This window comes from Notolepis coatsorum (assembly GCF_963971535.1).
Source record: "Notolepis coatsorum genome assembly, chromosome: 15".
NCBI classification, from domain to species: Eukaryota; Metazoa; Chordata; class Actinopteri; order Aulopiformes; family Paralepididae; genus Notolepis; species Notolepis coatsorum.
The window spans coordinates 37,060,325-37,081,629 of record NC_140179.1 but is presented as its reverse complement, the minus strand read 5'-3'; the positions used below and the strand labels follow the sequence as shown (position 1 = coordinate 37,081,629).

General features: G+C 45.2%; 2 protein-coding genes across 8 annotated transcripts in view; one reads left to right on the top strand and one right to left on the bottom strand.

Annotated features, from left to right (window-relative positions):
• il15ra (interleukin 15 receptor subunit alpha) overlaps positions 1–6,582 on the top strand; it is a 53,872-nt gene extending 47,290 nt beyond the window's left edge. For 4 of the 6 annotated variants that reach the window (XM_084330162.1, XM_084330165.1, XM_084330163.1 and 1 more), the window contains 4 exons: positions 70–195; positions 1,991–2,128; positions 5,247–5,313; positions 6,470–6,582. In XM_084330162.1, coding sequence (XP_084186288.1) covers positions 70–195; positions 1,991–2,128; positions 5,247–5,313; positions 6,470–6,572 — 434 coding nt within the window. In that variant the 3' untranslated portion in view covers positions 6,573–6,582. Of the gene's footprint in view, positions 1–69; positions 196–1,990; positions 2,129–3,282; positions 4,338–5,246; positions 5,314–6,469 lie in introns of those variants that run through there. The other 2 variants (XM_084330161.1, XM_084330164.1) reach the window with 2 other exon arrangements.
• Positions 6,583–14,971: 8,389 nt separating this feature from the next.
• fbxo18 (F-box DNA helicase 1) overlaps positions 14,972–21,305 on the bottom strand; it is an 85,654-nt gene continuing 79,320 nt past the window's right edge. For both annotated transcript variants that reach the window (XM_084330145.1, XM_084330146.1), the window contains 2 exons: positions 18,017–18,148; positions 14,972–15,920 (listed from right to left, as the gene is read on the bottom strand). In XM_084330145.1, the coding sequence (XP_084186271.1) occupies positions 15,759–15,920; positions 18,017–18,148 (294 nt within the window). In that variant the 3' untranslated portion in view covers positions 14,972–15,758. The remainder of the gene's footprint in view (positions 15,921–18,016; positions 18,149–21,305) is intronic.

The following is a 21,305-nucleotide window of genomic DNA, read 5'->3' as shown; positions in this document are numbered from 1 at the left end:
GGTAATGAATTGTCTCAGTGGTGTTTTGTAATCAGAGTAAAAAGCCCCTCTCCTCTCCTGCCCCGACAGGCCCCACCACCCGCAGTCCCCATGTGTGGACTTCTGGGCCAACAGAGCGACACAGTCCACTGCCCAGCGCTCCACTGCCAACCACTGCCGCTAGTCCACTCTCCAGTGCTCACGCTCAGACAAAGGGTATGTCTCCTGCTTCCAACACACCTCCACGTTGCTAACACACATTAAAGGTGCACAGTGTAGAATATGTTTATTTTTTTTTATCTACTTTTTCTCCCCCTTTTTTCTGTATTTTTCTGCCATCCCAATTTAGTCGTTATGCCAATTCCCTTCCTGGTCATTGCGCGCATTTGCCCCCCACTTGCCGGTCTAGGGAGGGTTGATAGATCCACATGTCTCCACATGTCTCCTCCGATACATGTGGAGTCAGCCAGCCGCTTCTTTTCACCTGACAGCGAGGACTCTCACTGGGGGAACATGTGGGAGGATCACACTACTTCCCCTAGTTCCCTTCCTCGCTGAGCAGGCGCCCCGACCGACCTGTAGGAGTCGCTGTTTACAACGACCAGGATACACACCCCACCGGCTTCCCACCCGCTAACACTGCCAATTGTGGTGGCGGCTACGTGGCGCAGTGGGCAAAGCGCTCGCAACGAATGCTGGAGACTAGGCTCGAACAGGATGCTTCCTGTTCGAGCCCCGCTCTCCACATTGCTTTCAGATTAGCTGGTCGTCCACAGTAATACACATTGGCCGTATTACGGGGAGGGAAACTGAAGGGTGGGGATCGGGCGTTGTGGACAGCGACTCCTACAGGTCGGTTGGTGCGCCTGCGCAGTAGAATCAAGAAGCGACGGGGGCGGGCCCCCTCCAAAGCCCAGACCCCCGACGCTGAAAGATAGAGCCGCGCAGGTGAAAAGATGCGACGGCTGTTACCTCGAGTATCGGAGGGGACTCGTGCTATGTATGACTTAGTCCACATTGCAGCCGGCTTGTGGGAGGCAAGAAACAACGTTCGAAGACAGGGGAGGGTTGAATTGGACGATATGAAAATTGGGATGGGAGAAAAATAGAAAATGGGAGAAAAAGTGGATAAAAAAAAAACACTGCCAATTGTGTTAGTATGGACGACCGACCAACTACCAAGCCGGAGGTACCGCTGACAGCTGGATTCAATACCAGTGTCTCTGTGGTGGTAGGCAGACGCCTAGTCCGCTGCGCTACCCAGCCGCCCTCGTAGAATATTATTATTATAGAACAGTATTGTGGGCCCTGTCTTTGTGAACAACAGCAGTGAAATACAGTATTCGTTTTTCAGGTATAGCTTTCTAGCTTCAAGCGGAGTTCCAGGGACCAGAGTTTGTTTATTCACTTGTGAAAATATACCCTACATATTTTTCTCCAGCTCTCCATTAACGGCTCTTAAAAGTATATAATCGGGCGGTCAGGTGGCATAGCGGAGATTGCGTTCGTGACACCAACGCTGGAGACGCTGGGTTCGCGTGTTCGAATCCAGCTCCCGGCGTTGTCACCAGCTTGGCTGGCCGTTCACACTAATACAATTGGCAGTATTAGGGGGTGGGGAAAGCTGGCGGGTGGGTCCTGGGCGTTGTGGACAGCGACCCCTACAGTTCGGTCGGGGCGCCTGCTCAGCGAGGGTAGGATCTGGAGAGAGGTAGTGCGGCCTCCCACACGTTACACTCAGTGAGAATCTTGGCGGCCAGGCTGGCTGCCGGCTGGCTGCACATGCGTCGGAGGAAAGCATGTGACAGTCTCCGGCCTCTCGGACCAACAGTAGGGGAAAGTGCGCAACAACCAGGAAGGGGGTTGGGAATTGGCATAACGACTAACAGTGGGATGGGAGAAAAATCGGAAAAAAGGAGGGGGAAAAAGATATAAAAAAAAAAAGTATATAATCGACGGACAAAGAAATCCAAACCTCGCCCGCTCTCTCTTTCTCTCCCCTCTGTTGAAGTAGCACCTGTGACAACGGCCGAAGGGACAGATCCAACGTTTGGGATGTCCGCCAGCGGCAGCAGCAGTTTCTCACCTACAGAGATGGTGCCTTTCGACAGTCGATCAGGGAGTCGCGGTGCGGACGCCGTAGGCCCCGGTAAAGATGTCTTCATCAGTTCAACTACTAATACTTCACAGTGTTTTACTCGACACTGTTGTGGAAAATTATTTTACCAAGTCCGGTGAACTTAAGAAAAATTGAGATAGAGTCGATGGATAGGGGGAAAAAAGACAGTTTATTCGATGAGTCTCAGTTCGATACAGAGAGCGGAAGACAATCTGTGAAATGAGCCCAGAGGCCAAGGATACTTTCAGCCTTATAGTAAATAAATCAAGGTTTTGCATAATACTGTAGGAAGAAAAGTCCGGTAGTTCTCATAACAGCGTGGGATGAACACTGATAAGCTGCATCTGGTCCCAGCAGAGCCTAAGATATTTTGTTATGAGAGAATTGGTCGTTAAAGTGGTTCAAAACATGCTGTCTGTACGCTAGAGAATTTATGCCCAGTAAGCTGGTTTATCGTAAATGGAGTAAAGGAATATTACACTAGGAATGTAAGATATTTTTCCATAATAACACGTAGGATTGTTGCCTGATTGACTTGTTTTTCTGTTTCTAAGTAGTTCAACTACTAATACTTCACTGTCTTTCACTCCACACATAGGATTGTTGCCTGATTGACTAGTTTTTCTGTTTCTAAGTAGTTCAACTACTAATACTTCACTGTCTTTCACTCCACACATAGGATTGTTGCCTGATTGACTTGTTTTTCTGTTTCTAAGTAGTTCAACTACTAATACTTCACTGTTTCCCTCCACACATAGGATTGTTGCCTGATTGACTTGTTTTTCTGTTCCTAAGTAGTTCCCTCTTTGAAATCTCACTGTTTTGTTTTCGACACACTGCTGACTGATGCTGGCAGTCGTTTGCCTGATCTTGGCAGCTTGCCATCGTCTCCCTGCTCTTCCTGCTCAGCCGAGACACTTAATATCCTCCCGCTACTCAAACACGGTAGTTTATCAGTAACCTAATTCTGACCTGAATCACCATATTCACTTTTTAACTCCTAACCTCTGCTTATTGCTTGGACTATCGAAACTGTTGTGTTTTTAGACTTTTTTTACATAGCAATGTGCGCGCACGTTGGGCATGTATCTTTAGCAGAAGACAGGATCATCATCATCATCATCATTCATCATCATCATCATTCATCATCATCTTCGTTTTACGTCCCTATTTTCCCACTACAGTGAGGTTGGACGGGCGATGACTCCACGCCACTGGGCACGGTTTTGTGCCATGTCTACATTTATCTCCAGATCCGTCATTCTCCACACATCCCCTCCACGTCTGCTTCGGTCTCCCTCTCCACAATCATCTTCTCCACCCCTCTCAACATCCCCCCCTCCTCCGATCTTCTCACATGTCCAAAACCACCTGAGGTGTCCATATCTCACCTTGAAAGCAATTTCCCTGACACCACAGATCTCATCCACCTCGGCACTGGTCCTCCCGTCCTGCCATCTGACTCCCGCCGCATACCTCGACATCTTCCGATCACAGCACCACCATCACCCTTTTTTTCATTGCCCACGTTTCTGAACCATACAGGACAACTGATCTCACACATGCTTCATATATCCTTCCTCTGATCTTTACATCTATGTTTCGATTCAACAGTAGCCTACTAATTTCCCGCCACTTCCTCCACGCCCTCACCACCCTTTCCACTCCCGCCTCACAGTCCATCACATCTCCCAGATAGCGAAACTGCTTCACCTCCTCCAGCACCTCCCCTCCCACCACTAGACCACCATCTCCAACCACCTCCTCCTCTTCCCTCTCACACGCGGGGCATCTAAAATCCCTCACTCCCCTCAGATTTTCCAAACCTGAACATCTTTGGTGACACTATTGATTAAGGATATTTATCTTTTTATGTGAACAATCCAATACTTGGCCTATGTGTGTTGTATTTGTTTTGTTTACGTCTTGTTCTGTCTTTTGTGGTGTTGTGAGAGATAGTCTATGCCGTGCTGATATGTCAAGTCAACTTTCGGCGTGTCCATTTATTATGATGCATTACCTTGCTGAGTGTATTTGTCTTTGTATGTCTTTCCTCTATTCATCTATCGCCCGCTTCAACTTTTAGATTAGATTAAAATGTATTCTCGTCATACAGTTTTTCATATATCTTTTTCATCATATTACTTTTCTTGTTTTTATTCAAAATCAAACTTTGTGAAATGTTCGCGGGACAGTCACACCATATGAGCGTTTACTGATTTGGCTGACATTTTAGAATAACTGGAACAATATTAGCATAAATGCTCTGTGCATTCATATAAAACTAAATGTTCTGTGCAATATAACAACAGTTTCTCTTATATTTTTTCATTATTTTCTTATCTTTGACACACTAAAGACATGCTATCATACAGAGTTATATTGGTTATATGCAGGTGTATAAGTAGTAGGTATATAGAAGGATTATATGCAGGTATATTCAGACATAATATGGATATATATACAGTATATGTGGTAAATATATAAATATATATATACGGTATACAGCACTATTGTAAATGCTATCATACCGAGTTATATCATGGGTTATATGCAGGTGTATAATTAGGTATATAGAAGGATTATATGCAGGTATATTCAGACAGATATGTATATATATATACAGTATATGTGGTAAATATAAATATATATATACGGTATATATACAGCATTATTGTACATGCTATCACACAGAGTTATATGGGTTATATGCAGGTGTATAAGTAGGTATATAGAAGGATTATATGCAGGTATATTCAGACAGATATGGATATATATACAGTATATGGGGTAAATATAAATATATAAATGTATATACAGCACTATTGTACATGCTATCATACAGAGTTATATCATGGATTATATGCAGGTATATTCAGACATAATGTATATATATGGTAAATATAAATACATAAATATATATATACGGTATACAGCACTATTGTACATGCTATCATACAGAGTTATATGGGTTATATGCAGGTATAATAGTACGAGTATAAAACATTCAGAAACCTAGCAGTACAGGGCCTCAATAGGAAGCCTGCTCTGGAGGAAGACGAGAGCCGCACGCGTGCAGTGGGTATTTTCCTCTGTGATGGTGGTTTTCTTTTTTGCCGCTTCTCTCTTTGTGTTCTCTGAACGTCAGCTGTAGGAGGAATACTGCCGGTGGTCTTCATTGCTTTGCTGTTGATTGGCTTTCGACTGTGGCAACGGTAGGTGTGGTGGGGTGTGGCGTGGTGTAGTGTGTGGTGTGGTAGTATGTGGTGTTGTGGGGTGTGGTGTGTGGTGTGGTATGTCGAGGTTTAGGCAGGTTAGGTTGATAAGATACGAAATCTGTCCATTTCCACTGCATTGGCTGGTGTCCTGGTTTAAGTTCTGTTTTATTTGTCACGTATAAAGTACATTAGAGTGAAATGCTTGGTTCTGTATGAGCCCCTGATAATGTGCTGCAGTAAAAAAAAGTAAGTAAAGGAGGAATAAAGTCCCAACACTATACAAATATACAATATACAAACTAAAGTACAATGAAGTAAAAATGCAGGCAATGAGGTACAGAAATGCAGACAATGAGGTACAAAAACGCAAACTTTAAATAAATGCTAAATGCAAAAATGAGGTATGGATGTAGTGCAAATCTCTTTTATAAATAAGTAAAATATGCTGTAGTGTTAAAGTGTCTAAAGTGAATGTTTAAAGTTAGTGTGTGCAATGAGTGAAAATGGATGGGTTGATGTTACATAGAGTCATTGAGCACCCTGACGGCCTGGGGGGGCCTTCCGAGTTTACTCTTTAAAGGGGGAACTACACCCCTGATTTAAGAAGTCATACATGTTACTCCTGTGGTTTTAAGTCCAACAATATTAGTGAGAACAAACAACTCTCTCCCTAATCCAAAAACTAGAGTGCTAAAACTCAAAACTTGGTATAAAGTAGCAAACAGCAACTCCTACAGGTTGGTCGGGGCGCCTGTTCAGCAGGGAGGGGTTTCTGGGGGAAATAGTGTGAACCTCCGCACGCGTTACGTTCTACCAGTGAAAGTCCTCGCTGTCGGGTGAAAAGAAGCGGCTGGCGACTCCACATGTATCGGAGGAGGCATGTGATAGTCTACTCTACACCCTCCCCAGACCGACAGTAGGGCAGCATGTGATAGTCTACACACCCTCCCCAGACCGACAGTAGGGCAGCATGTGGTAGTCTACACCCTCCCCAGACCGACAGTGGGGCAGCATGTGGTAGTCTACACCCTCCCCAGACCGACAGTGGGGCAGCATGTGGTAGTCTACACCCTCCCCAGACCGACAGTGGGGCAATGCGCACAACGACTAGGAATTGGCATAATGACTCTCTCCCCTCTCTCTCTCTCTCTAGCAACAAGTCACGGAGCGCCGACCCACACTCCACTGTGGAGGAACAGGTAGCCATGGTGACTCCCGCGATGACTGACGCCCCGCCCGGCCCAGCCGCACCCTAGTGCCCCCCCCCCCCCCCCCCCCGTTGCCATGGCAGCGATAGAGGACTATAGAAGGAAAGAAAGTGTGACATTACTGTGAGCGAGAGGAGCAGGCGAGGATCCAGAGACAGACTCTCCCGCTGCCGGGACCTCCACGGTGCATCCTGCTTCCTGAGCTGACGGCCCACAGAAACCAGTGACGCTTTAGGAAAGAAAGGGGCTTCTTCTCATCTCAGGTTATTGGGATATCTCCAGGTTTCACCAGGTTAGCCATTGATTGGGATCAACAGGTGTGTTCTGCTGGAGGTCTGCAGGGATGTCCTCTCAGACAGAGACTGTCGAGAGGTGAGGACCCTCCACCCCCCATATCCTCGGAACAAATATATTAACGCCTGTTCTTATTGGTTGACGACCTGTTATAATAATGCCATGTTATAACGCGTGGTTAGTCCATACAAATTTGAATGTGCATTTTCTGTTGTTGTTTTGTGAGAAAAAGCCTTTATATCGTTGAATTATCCTTTCTAATATATGAATATGCCATGTGAGTATGTTGGAAGGCATTGAGGCCAAGCTGGAACTTATATAAATGTATCTGTTGCACGTTCCAGCGTGATGTGTAGTATTCTGTACAGTAAGCAGAGAACGACTGGGTATCTGTTTTTAGACACTCCACTACAAGGCCTGGTTATACTCATCCAAACCGGTAAGATTTCAGATTATTTTATTGTCACAGACATTTAAGGCCTGACTAAAACCCCACATTTACTCCCTAGCCTTCAATAAACCCTGATTTTCCCACACCCTAACTCACACACTCCCCTCCCCCTTGTATCTCTTCTTGTGCTCCTCTGTCCCCTGTGTGCTATATTGTACTTTGTGCTTCCCTATCCGTGTGTTGGCCTACTGTTGTCCTATTCTCTGAATGTACTGTCTTGTCCTGCTGTGCCTTTTTTTTGTTTGTTTTTGTAATTTGTATTATGACATTTTATGCTTTGATTGTACAGCACTTTGGTTGGCTCTTGAGTTCTTAAACGTGCTTTATAAATAAATGACTTGAATTGACTTAAACTAGGCTAGCGGTCCGTATCCGCTTCCATTCATTTGTGCTAAGCTAGGCTAGCTTGCAGCCGGATAGCTTTCCACTGAACTCACACAGAGAGGAAATTGGTATCCATCTTTTTGTCCGACTCTGGAGAAGAGAAAGTGCATTTCCAATGATGTTGGCGTGTTCCTTTAAGTGTTTTGCACAAGGGCATTTCTACTAGGATGAATACGGTCAAAACAGGATTTAACTGGTAGCCTTCCAGCCACTGGTCTTTATCCTCTAACCTAGGATCACCCAAACTCCCCCGGGACAGATGATTCCACAGGTGGATATGTTAAAACAGTTTGATCAATTTTTATACATTTGTAAATATTTTATTTTTTATTACGTCTGATTTTAGTGAATGTTTTTTTATCCAATATTGATATTGAGACAACTTAATTAAAAAAGAAAAAAACGTATTTGACTAATTTATTATGTACTGTATACTACTACCTATTATGCTAATATGTCTATACTACCACCTACTATGTTAATAGTCTTTACTATGTACTATACCTATATTAGTACTTCTATGCTAATATGTATACTACTATCTACTATGCACAGTGGTGTAGTGGTTAAGTCTCCTCACAGCGCTGTGGTGTAGTAGCCATCAGGCTGCTAAACGAACAATGAACACTACACAACAACAACCACCAAACGTACATAGCACACACATCCACACGCACACACTCACTTTAAACAAACGCACTGTAGCACCCACTCCACACACTTTATAGCACACACCCACTTTAAACAAACACACTGTAGCACCCACTCCCCACACTTTATATTTATTGATGAAGGATTGCACTACAACTCGTACACCTTACTGTAAATTGTACCTAAATTGTACCTCATCCCATTTCTGCTTTGCACTATATAGTACTGTACATTAGTACACTGCATAGTATTGTATATTATATGGTAACTCAGAACATTGTACATATGTCTATACCGAACACTGTGACCTCATTTTCTTCTTCTAAATTACATGCTATACTATGTTATTTGATACTATCTTGTCTAGCACAGTCTCTGGAGCGTAACAGTAAGAAGCATTTTGTATGAAAGTATTCTGTACTTCTGTATGACAACTATTAAAGAAACTTGAAACTAGTGGTTAACACTGTCTCCTCACAGCACGTGGTGTAGTGGTTAACAGTCTCCTCACAGCGCTGTGGTATAGTGGTTAACACTGTCTCCTCACAGCACGGTGGTGTAGTGGTTAACAGTCTCCTCACAGCACGGTGGTGTAGTGGTTAACACTGTCTCCTCACAGCACGGTGGTGTAGTGGTTAACACTGTCTCCTCACAGCACGGTGGTGTAGTGGTTAACACTGTCTCCTCACAGCACGGTGGTGTAGTGGTTAACAGTCTCCTCACAGCACGGTGGTGTAGTGGTTAACACTGTCTCCTCACAGCACGGTGGTGTAGTGGTTAACACTGTCTCCTCACAGCACGGTGGTGTAGTGGTTAACACTGTCTCCTCACAGCACGGTGTTGTAGTGGTTAACACTGTCGCCTCACAGCACGGTGGTGTAGTGGTTAACACTGTCGCTTCACAGCACGGTGGTGTAGTGGTTAACACTGTCCTCACAGCACGTGGTGTAGTGGTTAACAGTCTCCTCACAGCACGTGGTGTAGTGGTTAACACTATCTCCTCACAGCACGGTGGTGTAGTGGTTAACAGTCTCCTCACAGCACGGTGGTGTAGTGGTTAACACTGTCTCCTCACAGCACGGTGGTGTAGTGGTTAACACTGTCTCCTCACAGCACGGTGGTGTAGTGGTTAACACGGTCTCCTCACAGCACGGTGGTGTAGTGGTTAACACTGTCGCCTCACAGCACGGTGGTGTAGTGGTTAACACTGTCTCCTCACAGCACGGTGGTGTAGTGGTTAAAACTGTCTCCTCACAGCATGGTGTAGCGGTTAACACTGTCTCCTCACAGCACGGTGGTGTAGTGGTTAACACTGTCTCCTCACAGCACGGTGGTGTAGTGGTTAACACTGTCTCCTCACAGCGCTGTGGTGTAGTGGTTAACACTGTCTCCTCACAGCATGTGGTGTAGTGGTTAACACTGTCTCCTCACAGCATGTGGTGTAGTGGTTAACACTGTCTCCTCACAGCGTTGTGGTGTAGTGGTTAACACTGTCTCCTCACAGCACAGTGGTGTAGTGGTTAACACTGTCTCCTCACAGCACGGTGGTGTAGTGGTTAACACTGTCTCCTCACAGCACAGTGGTGTAGTGGTTAACACTGTCTCCTCACAGCGTTGTGGTGTAGTGGTTAACACTGTCTCACAGCGCTGTGGTGTAGTGGTTAACACTGTCTCCTCACAGCATGTGGTGTAGTGGTTAACACTGTCTCCTCACAGCGTTGTGGTGTAGTGGTTAACACTGTCTCCTCACAGCACGGTGGTGTAGTGGTTAACACTGTCTCCTCACAGCACAGTGGTGTAGTGGTTAACACTGTCTCCTCACAGCGTTGTGGTGTAGTGGTTAACACTGTCTCCTCACAGCGCTGTGGTGTAGTGGTTAACACTGTCTCCTCACAGCACGTGGTGTAGTGGTTAACACTGTCTCCTCACAGCGCTGTGGTGTAGTGGTTAACACTGTCTCCTCACAGCACGGTGGTGTAGTGGTTAACACTGTCTCCTCACAGCATGTGTAGTGGTTAACACTGTCTCCTCACAGCACGGTGGTGTAGTGGTTAACACTGTCTCCTCACAGCACAGTGGTGTAGTGGTTAACACTATCTCCTCACAGTACGGTGGTGTAGTGGTTAACAGTCTCCTCACAGCACGGTGGTGTAGTGGTTAACACTGTCTCCTCACAGCACGGTGGTGTAGTGGTTAACACTGTCTCCTCACAGTACGGTGGTGTAGTGGTTAACACGGTCTCCTCACAGCACGGTGGTGTAGTGGTTAACACTGTCGCCTCACAGCACGGTGGTGTAGTGGTTAACACTGCCTCCTCACAGCACGGTGGTGTAGTGGTTAAAACTGTCTCCTCACAGCATGGTGTAGCGGTTAACACTGTCTCCTCACAGCACGGTGGTGTAGTGGTTAACACTGTCTCCTCACAGCACGGTGGTGTAGTGGTTAACACTGTCTCCTCACAGCGCTGTGGTGTAGTGGTTAACACTGTCTCCTCACAGCATGTGGTGTAGTGGTTAACACTGTCTCCTCACAGCATGTGGTGTAGTGGTTAACACTGTCTCCTCACAGCGTTGTGGTGTAGTGGTTAACACTGTCTCCTCACAGCACGGTGGTGTAGTGGTTAACACTGTCTCCTCACAGCACGGTGGTGTAGTGGTTAACACTGTCTCCTCACAGCACAGTGGTGTAGTGGTTAACACTGTCTCCTCACAGCGTTGTGGTGTAGTGGTTAACACTGTCTCACAGCGCTGTGGTGTAGTGGTTAACACTGTCTCCTCACAGCATGTGGTGTAGTGGTTAACACTGTCTCCTCACAGCGTTGTGGTGTAGTGGTTAACACTGTCTCCTCACAGCACGGTGGTGTAGTGGTTAACACTGTCTCCTCACAGCACAGTGGTGTAGTGGTTAACACTGTCTCCTCACAGCGTTGTGGTGTAGTGGTTAACACTGTCTCCTCACAGCGCTGTGGTGTAGTGGTTAACACTGTCTCCTCACAGCACGTGGTGTAGTGGTTAACACTGTCTCCTCACAGCGCTGTGGTGTAGTGGTTAACACTGTCTCCTCACAGCACGTTGGTGTAGTGGTTAACACTGTCTCCTCACAGCATGTGTAGTGGTTAACACTGTCTCCTCACAGCACGGTGGTGTAGTGGTTAACACTGTCTCCTCACAGCACGGTGGTGTAGTGGTTAACACTGTCTCCTCACAGCACGTGGTGTAGTGGTTAACACTGTCTCCTCACAGCATGGTGTAGTGGTTAACACTGTCTCCTCACAGCATGGTGTAGTGGTTAACACTGTCTCCTCACAGCACGGTGGTGTAGTGGTTAACAGTCTCCTCACAGCATGTGTAGTGGTTAACACTGTCTCCTCACAGCACGGTGGTGTAGTGGTTAACACTGTCTCCTCACAGCACGGTGGTGTAGTGGTTAACACTGTCTCCTCACAGCACGTGGTGTAGTGGTTAACTGTCTCCTCACAGCACGGTGGTGTAGTGGTTAACACTGTCTCACAGCACGGTGGTGTAGTGGTTAACACTGTCTTCTCACAGCACGGTGTAGTGGTTAACACTGTCTCACAGCACGTGGTGTGGTGGTTAACACTGTCTCCTCACAGCATGGTGGTGTAGTGGTTAACACTGTCTCCTCACAGCGCTGTGGTGTAGTGGTTAACACTGTCTCCTCACAGCATGTGGTGTAGTGGTTAACACTGTCTCCTCACAGCGTTGTGGTGTAGTGGTTAACACTGTCTCCTCACAGCATGTGGTGTAGTGGTTAACACTGTCTCCTCACAGCGTTGTGGTGTAGTGGTTAACACTGTCTCCTCACAGCGTTGTGGTGTAGTGGTTAACACTGTCTCCTCACAGCACGGTGGTGTAGTGGTTAACACTGTCTCCTCACAGCGCTGTGGTGTAGTGGTTAACACTGTCTCCTCACAGCACGGTGGTGTAGTGGTTAACACCGTCTCCTCACAGCATGTGTAGTGGTTAACACTCCTCACAGCACGGTGGTGTAGTGGTTAACACTGTCTCTTCACAGCACGGTGGTGTAGTGGTTAACACTGTCTCCTCACAGTACGTGGTGTAGTGGTTAACAATCTCCTCACAGCACGGTGGTGTAGTGGTTAACACTGTCTCACAGCACGGTGGTGTAGTGGTTAACATTGTTGCCTCACAGCAAGAAGGTTCTGGGTTCGATTCCTACTTGGGGAACAGGTTTCAGTGTTGCCAGGTACCCAGGCCAGGATGGGTCAGGTGCAGAGAAGAAATGTCATCGGCGACAAAAAAAAAGATGCGTGTCTGTGTGTGTTCCTATGTGTCGCCCATTGCATGTGTGCGTCACTGCATGACCACGATGACCGCTACGAATAAAGACTTCTTCCTCAAGTATATATCCCAGCTAATAAAACGGTGTAAATTATTAATGTGGCGTTAAGACAGCACAGCCAGCTATGATTACTCGTGTTTGTACCCTTATTATACTGTATCTGCAGGAGAGAAGGATGTTTAGAATACCAGAGCTGTCGGGCACCAACTGACAAGTCACAGGAGTCGCAGATCTCACCTCAGTGCTCTTCAGTCTACCCTCCTGCTAACCCCTCCTCCTCCTACCCATTCCTCCTAACCCCTCCTCCTCATTCCTCTTACCCTCCTACTCATTCCTCCAACCATCCTACCCCTCCTACTAGGGATGTTCGATATTGGCTTTTTTACAGATATCCCGATATTGTCCAACTCTTAATTTCCGATACCGATATCAACCGATATATGCAGGGCCCCCCCCCCCCCAAAAAAACTGATTAATTTCAGGTAATTAACGTTACATATCTCTTGTCGTGGAATTAACACAACATTATGCATACTTTTGACAAATAAAATAAGAATTTGTTCTTACTTGCTTGCCTGGGTAAATAAAGGTTAAATAAATGTAAAAAGAAAACATTTAAATTCTCTTTTTTTAAACAGATACCGATAATTTCCGATATCACATTTGAATGCCAATATCGGCCGATAATATCGGACATCCCTACCTCCTACTCATTCCTCCTTCCCCTCCTCCTCATTCCTCCTAACCCCTCCTACGCATTCCTCTTCCCCTCCTCCTCATTCCTCTTACCCTCCTCAATCCTAACCGGCTTGATGAATTGAAAATGGGGGACAAGACGAAAGTCTTTTTCTGCTCTGCATCTCCTCTTAGCAGTTGTGTGTATTGAGCCGTACTGTATTGTACCCATTCTGCAATCTGTTAATAACGTTTTCAATCAATCAATCATTCAATCAACCAAACCCTCCTCCTACCCCACGTCTTGGCCCCTACCGCCTGCTCTCCGGTCCCTTGGCTTTTATCAGAAGTCATTCCATTCGATGCTCTATTAGGCTTTTCACTCCGTGCCGGAGCCGGTTCCCGAACGTAATCGCGAACGGGCCGGCGCGTTCACACGGGAATAATTGGTTCAGAACATGACGGAGGCTTTAGTTCGGCCCTCTAAGAAAACACTGAGCACAGATTTTTCATGTTCCAAACCAATTATTCCCGGTGTGAACGCGCCGGCCCGTTCAAGATTACGTTCGGGAACCGGCTCCGGCCGGTGTGAAAGGCCTATAGGGTTGGAATCCGGCAGGCGGCTGGTTCACTGGCCGCCAGACTAAACAATTGTGAATTGTGATTACATAGTTGGAATGGTAAGCAGACGTGAGCCAGATAGTATTTGCAAGTAATTTTTTTATTTTAACGCATCTAGTCTCGAACCCCGGTCAGCCAACAAGGTTGTGTCACGGAGTCAAAAAAAAAAATATATATATATATATATATATAATATAGACAATAGACATGGTAATGACTTTTGTCACGTTTCAATTTGAATTATGATAATCAATGGACAAATTGTACAGGAAGAAGTAACTGGAATTTAGTACAGCTACTCCTAGTGACAGTGAGTCCATTGTACGGTGAACAGGGTGGTCACATAGGACAGGACACTGTGTCACAGGCATGGAGTCTGTGCGGATGTGACGCTTTGAGTGAGTGAGCCCAGAGAATCTTTTTTGCAGCTGGACTTCCATTTCTTGGCGTGGGTGGTTTTCTGTTGTGGATACACTCTTACTGGAGAGACTAGGGAGTCATGACCACAATACATTTTTAAATAATACATCATTTATTAAATAATAAATATTGTTCACACGGCGGTGCCCTTATAAATGGTAAATGGTGCATTTATAGAGCGCATTTATCCAAATCGCTTTACAATTTTGTTCCTCACATTTTCTCACTCTAATGAGGTGAATGACGTGTTGAGTTCTCAGTGATCGTCTTTCCTCTTCATATATTCAACGTCTTTGGTAAATGGATTGCATTTATATATCACTTTTATCCAAAGCGCTTAAAAAAATGTGTTCCTCACTTCACCCATTCACACATACATTCACACACTGGTGAATGATGCAAGGTTCCAGCCTGCTCATCGGGAGCAGTTAGGGGTTAAGTGTCTCGCTCAAGTACACTTCGACACGCTGCCCGGGAGGAGTGGGAATCAAACCGGGAGCCTTCTGATTACCAGGCGACCGCTCTACCTCCTGAGCCACTGTCACATACGCTACAAATGCAGTTCAACCCCCCCCCAAAGAAAATAACTAAATCTGACCAGTGTGTTAATTTTTTTTTTATTGAAACAAGTTATTTTATTTGTTGATGATAAAAAATAACGTTAAAATATTATTTTTTACAGTAAAAAGGAACTTAAAAAGGTTGGAAAGCGAGATTCTAATTATCTCGCAGAACAATACACACATACGCATGAGGGACACGTGGACAGAAGAACAATACACACATACACATGAGGGACACGTGGACAGAAGAACAATACACACATACACATGAGGGACACGTGGACAGCAGAACAATACACACATAATGAGGGACACTTGTACAGACGGCTGCTTCACAGCTGCATTATGGTCGATACGCTCCATCAGCAAATCAACAGCATCTGCCCTTGACTACAGTAATAAGGCAGGTCTCCTCAAGAGGACATGTGTCACAGTATCATCTCACTGTCCCTCCTGGATCAACCCAATCCATTCACGGAAGAATCGCGACTCCCATCTTCCACCGGGTTCAAAATCGATTCACAAAATCCCCCCAAAAAAAGGTGATTTATTTTCTTCTGAGACCTATTATTAAACTGACCGTCCACCGCAGTGAAATGGTAAGAGTAACGCAAAACGGCAAAACCTATAATCAAATCCATGCGTGTATTGAATCGAGAATCGCTGCGTCTCCCGTCACTGAGCGGTTTGAACACTGCGTCACTGTTTGCTGGTCGTCATATTAAAAGTTAAACCACCAGGGTTAAAGGCTCAATCATAGTCCATAGACATATCACGGAGCGCTCTTTCGTCATGGACAGAGACTAATCGTGTGTGTCTGTGTGTGTGTCTGTCTGTGTGTCTGTCTGTGTGTTAGAAGAGTCCGAGCAGCATCTCACAGCTGACGGGCAGGTCCATCTGCTCCTGCGTCTCCGGCAGGGAGAACATCTTATCGGTCAGCAGGTATGCGGTGGCACCGATGCGCTGCCACACACACCGCTCACACAGAGGCCCCCCCGGTTCCACTCTGTCCACCTAGAGGGGGGGGGGGGGGGGGGGGGGGGATAGAGAGAGAGAGAAAGAGATTGTTTTATTTTTTTATCATTTATTTGCATTTATTTTAAATTTGTTGGACCTTATGGTGTCCTTGACTTATTGTTATGTTTTCTTCTTGACTTGTTTAAAGAAGACCTGTACGGCCCATGGGGACATTAACGTGTGTTGTTGGGCCTTATAAATAAATTTGATTTGATTTGATTTTAACACTGGCTTTGGCAATGTTTCCCATGTCAATAAAGACTTTGAAATTAAGTTAAATTGAATTGAGAGAGAGAGAGAGATAAATAGAGAAAGAAAGAACGAGAAAGAAATAGAGAGAAAGAAAGAGAGGGAGAGAGACATACGGACATTTGCACATTTTGTTCTGCGCCAAGTGCTCAAATTGGGGAAGTACATTTAAAAACAGACCCCAGTATATTGGTCACCATGGTCACTCGCTGTATCGGAGGAGGCATGTGGTAGTCTACACCCTCCCCAGGCCAACAGTAGGGAAGCATGTGGTAGTCTACACCCTCCCCAGACCAACAGTAGGGCAGCATGTGGTAGTCTACACCCTCCCCAGACCAACAGTAGGGCAGCATGTGGTAGTCTACACCCTCCCCAGACCAACAGTAGGGCAGCATGTGGTAGTCTACACCCTCCCCAGACCAACAGTAGGGCAGCATGTGGTAGTCTACACCCTCCCCAGACCAACAGTAGGGTAGCATGTAGTCTACACCCTCCCCAGGCCTACAGTAGGGCAGCATGTGGTAGTCTACACCCTCCCCAGGCCTACAGTAGGGCAGCATGTGGTAGTCTACACCCTACACCCTCCCCAGACCAACAGTAGGGCAGCATGTGGTAGTCTACACCCTCCCCAGGCCAACAGTAGGGCAGCATGTGGTAGTCTACACCCTCCCCAAGCCAACAGTAGGGCAGCATGTGGTAGTCTACACCCTCCCTAGACCAACAGTAGGGCAGCATGTGGTAGTCTACACCCTCCCCAGACCAACAGTAGGGCAGCATGTGGTAGTCTACACCCTCCCCAGGCCAACAGTAGGGCAGCATGTGGTAGTCTACACCCTCCCCAGGCCAACAGTAGGGCAGCATGTGGTAGTCTACACCATCCCCAGACCAACAGTAGGGCAGCATGTGGTAGTCTACACCCTCCCCAGGCCTACAGTAGGAAAGCATGTGGTAGTCTACACCCTCCCCAGACCAACAGTAGGGCAGCATGTGGTAGTCTACACCCTCCCCAGACCAACAGTAGGGCAGCATGTGGTAGTCTACACCCTCCCCAGGCCAACAGTAGGGCAGCATGTGGTAGTCTACACCCTCCCCAGGCCAACAGTAGGGCAGCATGTGGTAGTCTACACCCTCCCCAGGCCAACAGTAGGGCAGCATGTGGTAGTCTACACCCTCCCCAGGCCAACAGTAGGGCAGCATGTGGTAGTCTACACCCTCCCCAGGCCAACAGTAGGGCAGCATGTGGTAGTCTACACCCTCCCCAGACTGACAGTAGGGCAGCATGTGGTAGTCTACACCCTCCCCAGGCCAACAGTAGGGCAGCATGTGGTAGTCTACACCCTCCCCAGGCCAACAGTAGGGCAGCATGTGGTAGTCTACACCCTCCCCAGGCCAACAGTAGGGCAGCATGTGGTAGTCTACACCCTCCCCAGACTGACAGTAGGGCAGCATGTGGTAGTCTACACCCTCCCCAGACCGATGCATGCAACGGGCAGGAAGGGAATTGGCATAACGACTACATTGGGGGACGGGAGAAATGATTACTTTGTGCACTGACCTGTTGATGGGAGCATAGAGGCTTCACACAAGGTGTGTGTGTATGTGTGTCTGTATGTGTGTGTGTGCGTGTGTCTATGTGTGTGTGTGTGTCTGTGTGTGTCTGTATGTGTGTGTGTCTGTATGTATGCGTGTGTGCGTGTGTATGTATGCGTGTGTCTGTATGTGTGTGTGTGTGTCTGTATGTATGTGTGTGTGCGTGTGTCTGTATGTGTGCGTGTGTCTGTATGTGTGTCTGTATGTATGTATGTGTGTGTGTGTGTGTGTGTGTGTGCAGCACGCATGCTCACGTATCGGATGGTCCTCTTGCACATGGTGAAGGCGGAGTCAGGCAGGATGGAGTTGCGACACTCTCTGATGCAGCAGCTTGGTGGCTCCTTCGGCAGCGAGGAGGAGGGCATCTCACACTGCAGCATGTACTCCTGCACACAACAGGAAGTTCAGTTACCCCCCGCGCCACGCTCAGCCCGCCCCCTCCCACCCGGCCCCGCCCCCTCCCAATGGAGCTGCCTCGTCGCTGCCATCTGCTGGTCAAAACCTGTATGTACCCAGCCATTCGTTGTAGGGTCAACTTTTCCTACTTAGAGTGTAAATGCTATGTAAATTATGGTTTTGTTGAACATTTGTATTTCACAGGAGAGAAACTGTATTCAAAGAAAGCTATTAAAATAGTCTTTGAATCTAAATATACTTTCTTTGTGTTGATTTTACATTAATTCCATGATTTTACTCAAGTAAATATCTGTTACAAGCTTCGGTTTTATGTAGAAAAATGCTGTTTTTAATCTAGATTAATCTAGATTGATTACAGAAAATTGTGAGATTGATTAGTTAATTTTTTTTATCTATTGGCGGCGCTGGTGTATGTATATATATATATATATATATGTGTTTGAAGGTGCGAATAGCAGAACACAAGGCAGCCATTAGGAACAACAATATGGATTATGCCATTGCGAGACACTATAAGGAGAGAGATCATGGTTCCACAGCCTCTCTAAGGTTCATTGGAATCGAAAGAGTCACCCTACCACCGAGGGGCGGTAATATAGTAAAGCTTCTCTTACAAAGGGAAGCGTACTGGATTTTTACTTTGAATTCTGTGGAACCCCATGGTCTAAATCAGGGGTGTCAAACTCATTTTCACAGAGGGCCACATCAGCATTATGGTTGCCCTCAAAGGGCCAAAGACCGTATAAATGTTAATGTAATGTAAAATAAATGTAGCTACACATTTACATATAGTTAAACATGGTGTTTCTGTATTTATTACTTATTCAAGTTATACATATTGCATATTCATTTGCATAAATGTAAAAATATATGTTAGCTTATGTTATTTTAACAAATAATTTTAGTTTATCAGAACCCCATATTACTCCACCAATCAATGATCAAACCATTCAAGTAAATAACAAAGAAGAATATCATCAAATACAAGCTATGACATTAAGTTTGTTCAAAACCTTTTTGTCACAGTCAAGAGGGGCAGAACTAACAACTGAGCTGCAAAGAACACGTGGGACAGATGTAGCAGATGTTACAAAAACAAATGGCTGCACACAACCTTGCAGAGGCCATACATCCAACTAATGGAAGATAGTTTAATTAACTTTATTAACAGATTGCAGAATGGGTACAGTACAGTACAGCTCAATACACACAATTGTTAAGGGGATGCAGACCAGAGAAAGACTTTCGACTTGTTTACATCAGGGTCCCCCATTTTCAATTCGTAATGAAATTGCTATTATGTGTCTGCATGAACACACAACTGTAACTGTACTCAAAAATAACAAAATAAGGGTTGTCTCAGTTCACAACTATATTGGTCAAGTTTTGGGTGGGACTTGTTTGCGTCCCTACAGCTTCTTATTCAATTGAGCGAGATGCTCGGTTATGTCACACAGCCAGTTTGCATCTGACAGTTCAGACAATATTTCTTCAACCCTTTGTTACCTATTCCGCCTGGATCTTTTTTGTATTTTGGGCTGTAAAATTGTCAAAGAATGTCTGAGGAGTAAGTGCTTTTGGCTTTTTTCCTTTGTTACCTCAGATGTTCAACATATTGTATGTGTAAGAATGTGTAATAACTAAGGCTGTCAAAGTTAAAGCTTTATTAACGCATTAACCCACAATTATTTTAACACTGCTATTTTTTATCCCAATATTAATGTAAAAAAAATTTTTTTTTTTTTTTTTTACCTGAGCTCTTGGGGGGCCACATCAAATGACGTGGCGGGCCGGATTTGGCCCGCGGGCCGTGAGTTTGACACCTATGGTCTAAATGAATCCCTCGAGCTGAATCCATTTTTGTAACCACTATCCGTTCTGTGTAACCTATATGGGTGTGGTTTTAAGTCTGTTTTAAACTGTTTATCAGGTCTAATGACCTAGGTATTTGTCACTTCTCTCATATTGCTTTATTATATATAATTTTCAAAAATGAGTCTGTGTATGTATGTGGTATCTAGGCATTTCTATACATAAAAGTGATATGTATCCTACAAAATGATAAAATTTAATGTGATAATTGAGTAGCCAATGGGCTTGATATGTTAAGATTTGTCACTTCTCTCATTTTGTATTAGATAATTTTCAAAAATGAGTATGTATATATGTGGTCTCTATGCATCATTTTTATACTAAGAGTTGTATGCATTACATCCTGCAAAATCATCAAATTAAATGTGATAATTGAGTAGCCAATGGGCTTGATGTATTACGATGTGGGGTGGAGCATGCTATACATAATGATGATCATTGATGACACCTGCTGCATAGCACCTGAGGAAGCGACAGCGAAACGCGTTGTGCAAACAATAAATAAGCAAAAACGAGTCCTGTGGAGTGTGCGGTCCCTTCTTTCCTTTGAAGGTTTTCTCCTTTTAGTTTATATATATATGTGTATGTGTATATATGTAATGTGTGTATATATGTCAGAGAATCAGCCCCTTGCGTCCTTAGTGTAAAGCATATGACATGGTGTATGTTTGTTCATTGATGTGACAGTGTCTGGCAACATACTATTGTTCTTTTTATTTCTTTGTGTTTGTGATTTGTCTTGATGTGTTTGTGAAACTATAAAAGCAATCAATCAATGTATTACCATAGTGTCTTTATACCTTCATCACTGTAGGCTACATATTAATACTACAACTCGTTAAAGCTATAAAAAAATACCTATGGTCATTAATTTAGCAGTGGGAATATCATTTTGGAACAGTGTGTGTCTACAGAGAAATGTGAGATAGAAAAAAAGCCAATGCGATTTTGTGTTTTTCCTCAATATCTCTGCAATGCCTGCGAGTTACCAGTAACTGTATTTGTCATACCATGACAATTCACGACAACTTTTAAAACGGATCAATTATTATTTATAAATCGCATTCAGGAAATTGGGCGTCAGAGTGAAGGAGGGGGACGCCGAGGCGCAGAGCAAACGGCTGTTCACCAAGACATTTACACATTCCTGCATCACATACACAGTAACTTTGTATTGTTTTATCCACAGAAGATTTGCAAACCCTTTGTTCCAGAGACAAAAGCCACAGAGTGGGCAATCAAGAGACACTGGCT